The sequence below is a fragment of the Carlito syrichta genome, unplaced genomic scaffold (genome assembly GCF_000164805.1).
Source record: "Carlito syrichta isolate Samal-C Ts95f unplaced genomic scaffold, Tarsius_syrichta-2.0.1 Scaffold288464, whole genome shotgun sequence".
Lineage (NCBI taxonomy): Eukaryota > Metazoa > Chordata > Mammalia > Primates > Tarsiidae > Carlito > Carlito syrichta.
In genome coordinates, this window is record NW_007232560.1 from 333,478 (window position 1) to 341,484 (window position 8,007).

Below are 8,007 nucleotides of genomic sequence, written 5' to 3' on the forward strand. Positions count from 1 at the left end.
AATCCACTCACCTCAGCCTCCCAAAGGCGCGGGATTAGAGGCTGAGCCACCGAGCCCGGATCAGTGATTTTTGAATGAATGTACATGGAAGCAATTTGTGTCTCTCAGACTCATTCTTTCATTAAAAATGCCCCCGAGTTCCTCAGTATAGCTGTATGCTTAGTATTAGAAACTACTATAATTTTATGATTTTATTAATTATTGTGGGCATACACTACTAATGCACATACATTTATAAGAATTCTTACTGCATGTGTGGTTTCTGTTATAGATATTTCTGATGCATATAGTAAGCTTTTTATTTTTTAAGGAACCCTATATGGAAGGTGTCAATCCATTCATCAAAAGCAACAAACATCGTATGATCATGTTTTTAGATGAACTTGGGGTATGTACATAATTTTCTGGTTACTTTGAGACCTAGAGTTAGTACAGCTGAGTTAACCCATTTCTTTTTTCTTTTTTTTGTTTTTTTGAGTTGGAGTCTCACTCTGTCGCCCAGACTGGAGTGCAGTGTCGCTCCCGGCCACCGCAGCCTCGACCTGCTGGGCTCTGGCGATCCTTCCGCCTTCCAAGTAGCCGGAATTATAGACATGCGCTACCACGCCCGGCTGATTTTTTGATTTATTGTAAAGATGAGGTCTCACTGCCCAGGCAGGTCACGAAGAGTTAACCCATTTAATCAACAGCATTTAAAAAGATTTTTCTATATAGAACTATTTTTTAAAATGTGCATTTTTCTTCAGTTTTGTTTGTAGTTATAATCATTTATTTACACACTAAATGGTACACACCAGAGCATGGATTACTGTAGCATTTAGACTTCTTTTGTCATTTTTTAGTTTGTCTTGCCTTTCATTATCCTTTCAAAGTTACCCCATCTATCTGCCATGACATTCTGCTGCTTCCTGAACTACTTGTACTTTGCTGATACTGTGTGAGATGGATGACCCACAGTTCTAAACAGTTTAAATAAGTAAATAGACTGAAGAATGAGTGTTCTTGTGGTTTTTCTAGGAATAAAAGATATGGATTTGGTGTTAGCCTTCATTCAGTGTGACTGCCTATGCTTCGTCTGGGCCTTTATAAATTGTAATTACAAACTAGGGAATATTTTTATAGTTTCTAAGATTCTGCATTTCTTTTTTTTTTTTGAGTTGGAGTCTCACTCAGTCGCCCAGACTGGAGTGCAGTGGCCGCTTCCAGCCACCGCAGCCTCGACCTGCTGGGCTCTGGCAATCCTTCCGCCTCAGCCTTCCGAGTAGCCGGAATTATAGGCGCGCGCTACCACACCCGGCTGATTTTTTGATTCATTGTAGAGATGAGGTCTCGCTGCCCAGGCGGGTCTCGAACCCGCGGGCTCAGGCAATCCACTCACCTCAGCCTCCCAAAGGCGCGGGATTACAGGCTGAGCCACTGAGCCCGGCAATTCTGCATTTCTTAATCAAGTTAAACTGTACAGACTTTCAGAATATGTAATCAATTTTAAACTAAATACGTTAGCAATTCAGTTTATGTAGAGAGAAACCAGAAAGGTAACATGTTATGTGAATTGAGCTAGGAATGTGGCATTACAGTGCTAGGGTAGAAGACTGAGGTGCCCATGTGCTGCCTTACTGCATTCCTTCAGTTAAAAATAAAAGTCAACAAACAATGATACGCCCTTGGCAAACAAGTCAGGACTGCCGGTGGGTCATTAGTATGCAATCTCAGTTATAAAAACTAGCATATAAGAAGTTACAGTATAAAAATTGTATTTCTAAATGCAGTTTTATGATTCCTTTAAAGAATGTGCCTGAACTTCCGGACACTACAGAGCATTCTAGAACTGACCTGTCTCGTGATTTAGCAGCATTGCATGAGATCTGTGTGGCTCATTCAGATGAACTTCGAACACTCAGTAATGAGCGCGGTGCACAGCAGGTAGGTTTCTGCCAGCCTTCATTAACAGTGACATTTCAAGGATAAGACTCTAAGGATAATAAATAGCTGAATTCTGGTTAACATTTGGTATCTTGTCGGTTAAATTACATTTCTAAAAATATGAATAATCTAAGAAAAAACAGCAGACAGAAATAATAGCAAACTAAGATGATGTTCTTAAAAAGTGTATCAAGTCTTGCTTTTGAATCTAAAATGTTAACTCTACTGGAAAACAGTGGTATTCATATACTTTAGTGGTATGTGAAAATAGCAAGTGAGCTAATGATACCGTCACACACACAGTGCATGGCTAAAGTGATTCTCAAATTATGAAACACATGAGACTTATGATTGATTAAAATAAATTTGATTAAGAATATATAATTCAGGTTCCATGTCCAGAATTTCTGAAGTGTGCCCTTGGAAACTGAGTTTCTAATAAGCTCTTACAGGGATACAGATACAAGTGGACCATGGCTCATGATTTGAGAAACACTAATCTGCCAACCTGAGATTCTAGAATTCTCAAATTCCCCAACCCAAGTTTAGATACTGGTCTCACTGATTAGCGCTCCAATCACTTTAGAAACTTATATGACTTGCCTTAGATATTATATTAAAAATAAAGAAGAGGTAAAGGAGCTATTTGATTTTAGGTTCAATGTAGTCATATTTCTTTCATGATTCTTTACAATTAAAGATCATGTTTTTCAAAAGGTTTGCTAAATTGCAAGCTGATTACCTTAATGTGATTGTCTTTTGACAAGATGATTTATCTTAGAGATTGTTCTGATGTAAAAAGATAGGAGCATGCCAAGCAAAAATCAATTTCTATTCACTTTAGTGTACAAAAATTCTCTGTCTTGGTTATGACCAAAAATACTAAAACTAAGGATTGAAACTCAAAATGTTATGCTTTGAGTAGAATGGATATTTATTTTATGAACTCCTTTGCTTTGGCATGCATTTGTTCAAATCCAGATTCCTACCCTGAAATTTCTGACTGAGCTTCCATTTACTTAATATTTTCATCCCTTTTTTTTTGTTGTTGTTCTATCTAGCACGTACTGAAAAAGCTTCTGGCCATAACAGAACTGCTTCAACAAAAACAAAACCAGTATACAAAAACCAATGATGTCAGGTAGCAGCCTTCGCCTCCGTGTTCTGCATGGATTCAGCATGCCCAACATGGTGATCACATCAGTATGTCTCCTTTGCTCTTGCCAAAAAATAGCACACCTTACCACATTCCAGCGATGTGTGAGCTATGCAAAACAAACCCAAGATTCTGCTGGTAAATTAACTGTGCCAGCAACTTCGTAAGCTATCTGTGCAGGATATTTGCACTTTTTCCATATGGAATCAATCTTTACCAACCTCTGAGCCTTGGTGTACAGATCACCTTTTACAAAACAAAATGCTATGACTGTATCTTGAACTAATGTATTTTCAATACACCCAGTTGCCAAAGTTTTGCTGTCTCTTGGAAAAAGAACTATGAAATCAACTGACAAGAAAAGCATTCTCTATTGACAATTGAGTATAACTGGATTGCAGACTGTTCTTACTGTAACTTCTTCCTGATTAGGAATATGACCATTTGACTGTTCAATGACTTTATTTGTATTTACAGTTTCCAGAGTTTGCCATTATAATAGGATCAATCTTTGCTGTATACTTTTTAAAAATACTGTGCTATTTCTCTTGCTGGAACTGTTGAAAGAAATATATAGAATGGATCTATTGCTCATCAGCTTTATTTTTTAAACATACCACTTATTTTGTTGAAATTGTCAAAGACTGTATTTAGATCTCATAATGCTTTTGTTAAATGTTTACAACAGTAAATAGTTTGAATTCAATAAATATTATTGGTCATTGTACTGATCAGTGCATGTTACTCAGTCAACATTTTATAGATTACCAATTTCTTTTGTTAAAAAACTAGAATGCTTTTGTTGAAAGTATTTGTTCATTAATTCCAGTCGACTTTTTTGTGTTACCCCCTTTGATTATACAGACAACCTCAACAACCACTTAACTTATCCATCTTTGAATTTCTGACTACTTGTTGTATCTGCTGGATATTTAGTTTGACTGTATAGTTTTATTTGCTTCTGTATGTGTATTTTTGTGAAGTATTCACAAAGGTTAAGTTAAAATAAAATCAAGGGATATCTTGCATAATTGATTACTTCTGTCTAAACATAGCTAGGCATTTAATTTCCTTATTATTCCTTTTCTGCCTTTTAGTTTGAACTAAAGTTCAAACTTTAGTATCAGAGCAAAGCCCAAGTAGATGAATCTTCAGTAATTTGAAAAGTATTCGATTTATTCATTCAATATATAACCATCAGGTAGCAATTCCTTCCCTCCCTGTTTAGGGGAGACAAGACATTGGCAGAACATAATTGATAATCAAAGTGGGTGAGACAGAAACCAAGGGAAGTGTTAGGAAAACCCATTCTCACTAAAAGATACATTTTTTTAAAGGCCCAGATTCCAGGAGTAATACTATGCTAATTCCTCTAATCAATCAGGGGTTTAAAAGATGTCTGCTTATGGAGCTTCAGAGTTCAAAAGTGAATCAAAAAACAACGCATCCTGTGCACTTTTTCTTTGCTCAACTCAATTCATTCCATTCTCTCCCTTCGTCACATCACTGTCCTCTTCTCTATTCCTCTTGCCTTTTGGACTACCAGCGTAGTCTCCTAGGTGGTCTCCTTGGTTTACAGAGGATGGAAAGGAGGGATATGGACTAGTGAGATATCCTGAGATGTTTTAACAGGGAAAAGGTCAAACTCTCTAGTGCTGGGCATTTTGGTTCTCTCACACTAATCCTACCTCAGTCTTCAGCCACTAACCTATACACCATTCCTCAGTCTGAAATGCTTTTCCTTTTAACTTTTCTTAAAAAAAACCCAAAACAACCTGAAAGACTTACCCTGCTTTTTATGTTTTAATAATATGTCTCTCTCTTAAGTTGGGATGAAAATGTATTACTTACCTTTACAAGTCCTGCAGTAACTAGCTTCTCAGTGTCGAAATAAAATTTCTCAAACATTAAATTTTTAAATGAAGCTGAGTGGGAAAATTTTCAGAGGTATGTGTGGGCCTTGCTCTGATGCCAGACTCTGGTGATCTGAAAGAGAAAAAGGAAACAAATTGTGAGCATTTTACGATTCTGTAGAGTGCCTAGCAGCAGTGCTGTTTAACCAGGACTACACTGGAGGATTATAGACTTTGGATTCTTCCACCTTGCTTTATGTAAAATCTCGTGTAACGAATTTGACTCCTCTTATTCCAGAATTAGAAGGAAACAAAAACCTCAAGCCTAAAATGTAAAGAACTGTTGGATAACTATGCATATAGTAAATATTACCTTCAAATACCTAGATGCAATTAAAATGGTACCTACCATTAAGAAAAGTGCTGCTGGAACACTGAGATGGAGGAAGTGTGTATATTCATACAATTTAATTAGATTCAGGGCAGGAATTCTCAGAATTCCTTCGAGGCAGTTTTCCCAAAAATAACTTGGCTTGATACACAGAGATTCACAACTAGGCTCCAGCTATAATAGCTAATTTATTGAATACTGAGTGTTTGCAGGCACTATTCTAATTAGTCCTGTGAAGAGTAAGCATTATTATTTTCCCCATTTTCAATTTGGGAAACTGGCATACCATGCAGAGGTATGGTCACATAACTTACCAAGGTCACATTGTGAAGCAGAGGCAGCCATGACTCATTACTAAGTAATGTTTGGTATTACAGTCTATCCTTTTATAGTTTCACATCAACTCATTTCAGTATAAATCAAATGTCTTGAATGTATTTAACTTGTGAAATTCCTAGTAACTAACAATCTGTTATGTGGATTCCCTTACACGTTATCTAATAGGTTAATTATAAAGCTAAATATATGGCTGGGCATGGTGGTGAGAACCTGTAGTCCCACTTACTCAGGAGGCTAAGGCAAAAGCATTGCTTGAGCCCAGGAGTTCCAGACCAGCCTGGTAACAACAAGATCCACATCAGAAACAAAACAAAACCAAGTCACACCTGAACATACAGTTTGCTGCTACCTATTTTTCTACAGCAACATAAGATTTTTATCTAAAAAGCTACTAAAAACTCCATCTTTGATTTAAAAAAAAATCCATTTGGAAATGATTTAGGGTAACTAATTGAGGAATGCAAATTGAAGTAACTTCTACAGTTCAGTGGTACTGCACACATAGCTAAATATATCAGGATGGCATCTGAAAAGCCAATTTATAAAGGTTTCTATAAGGCAAAACACATCCCTTAGCACTTTTAAAGCTGACTACTGAAGTTTTGGTTTTTGTGGTGTTTCCAAAAATAAAAAAAAACAAAAACACCATAGGTTTGTTTTTATCATATTTTGTTTAAAACAATATAAGGCAAATAAGTTACAGATTTAATTTGGCTACCATAGAAAGACTGATTTGATATTAATAATGGGTGGGGTAAGAATATCCAAACCAGGTGCTAGTCTGACTCTTTTGAAGATGTTTTATTTTACATAAAGCTACTATAAAAGAAAAATTTAAATAACAAATACAAAAGTTTAATATATTTTGATGTTTCCACATTACACTTTTTAAATAAAGTTAAATGCCCAATATGCTTCCTACTTCTCTTGATTAGTTAGCACTGAGAATCAGCTTCAGATGGTTAGAGAGAATCCACTAGGTCATCATCAGTCCATTCTTCCTAAGAAGGAAAAAAATTGTGGTAAGGACAACATAATGAATCATGAACAGTACTGTTTACCTCCTTGCCTCTCTAGGAAAATTTTCTCCTTCAACCTATGCTGACTGCAGAAGATAAACTATGGACTTTTGTAGCAGTTCACTTACTAATAGCAGTATAGTCTCACCAGACTCCTCCAATAAGGAATAAAGGGTACAGTTGTGACCTTCTGCCTCTGATTATTCTTTTATCTCTGACTTGCTGGGTACAGTTTTTAAAAAGTGAGCAAGGGAAGAATCCTTGGAGAATAAATAAAAGCAGAGCAAACGTTTGCGTGTTTGGGTATTTTTGCTGCCTTCCATGAGCACAGGAAGGATTCTTCATCAAATCATTATTATACTGCTTGAGAACAGGCTAAAACAGAAGTGAGAAAAATCTCTTTTAATAATGGACCAAGTACTACTGTACATAAAGAAGAATGCAAAAAACCCAAAGACTTTAAAAACCCACAGTTCTAGCGGCTCAGTGGCTCAGCCTGTAATCCCGCGCCTTGGGAGGCTGAGGTGAGTGGACTGCCTGAGCCCACGGGTTCGAGACCCACCTGGGCAACTTGGTGAGACCTCATCTCTACAATAAATCAAAAAAAATTAGCCGGGTGTGGTAGTGCACGCCTTTAGTTCCAGCTACTTGGAAGGCTGAGGCGGAAGGATCGCCAGAGCCCAGCAGGTCGAGGCTGCGGTGTCCGGGCGCGGCCACTGCACTCCAGTCTGGGCGACAGAGTGAGACTCCAACTCAAAAAAAAAAAACCAAACCACAGTTCTATACAATGCTTGTAATCTGGAACAGTAAACCTTCACACTATGGTCATGCCAGAATGTGTAACAAATATGACTTGCGAGTTCACCTACAGAGTAAACATACCTCCTCATGTTTGGATTTCTTTGAGACATAATCGTCATCTTCATAGCCTTTTCTCTTCTTCCTAAGTAAGCAACAATCAATAAGCAATCTAGTACTGGTATCAGAAACTACAAAATATCTAGAAATAAACTAACAAGGCTATATGATATATAGCTACTGAAAAAGTCTGGATAAATGGAAAGACAGAGTTAAATTCAATGCAATTCTAATCCTAATAAAACTTTCCACATAACTTGTCAAATCTAACATTGATCTGGGAAAGACAAAAAGTAGCAGAAAGAGTCTGAAAAAGAAACATATCGGGGGCTCTTGTCCCAGTTACCATCAAAGCACACTATAAGAGATATGGTAATTAAAAGTGTGATATTAATAATTACCTGACCAAGCCGGGCTTGGTGGCTCAGCCTGTAATCCCTTGCTTTGGGAGGCTGAGGTGAGTGGATT

General features: G+C 37.1%; 2 protein-coding genes across 3 annotated transcripts in view; one reads left to right on the forward strand and one right to left on the reverse strand.

Annotated features, from left to right (window-relative positions):
* Positions 1-4,107, forward strand: part of RASA1 (RAS p21 protein activator 1) — a 111,013-nt gene extending 106,906 nt beyond the window's left edge. For both annotated transcript variants that reach the window (XM_021710343.1, XM_021710344.1), the window contains exons 23-25: positions 311-388; positions 1,789-1,923; positions 2,985-4,107. In XM_021710343.1, the coding sequence (XP_021566018.1) occupies positions 311-388; positions 1,789-1,923; positions 2,985-3,068 (297 nt within the window). In that variant the 3' untranslated portion in view covers positions 3,069-4,107. The remainder of the gene's footprint in view (positions 1-310; positions 389-1,788; positions 1,924-2,984) is intronic.
* Positions 4,108-6,442: 2,335 nt separating this feature from the next.
* LOC103255855 (cyclin-H) overlaps positions 6,443-8,007 on the reverse strand; it is a gene marked incomplete at its 5' end in the record, with an annotated part of 7,575 nt that continues 6,010 nt past the window's right edge. Inside the window, 2 exons of the mRNA XM_008053795.1 lie at positions 6,443-6,663; positions 7,564-7,624. Coding sequence (XP_008051986.1) covers positions 6,625-6,663; positions 7,564-7,624 — 100 coding nt within the window. The remainder of the gene's footprint in view (positions 6,664-7,563; positions 7,625-8,007) is intronic.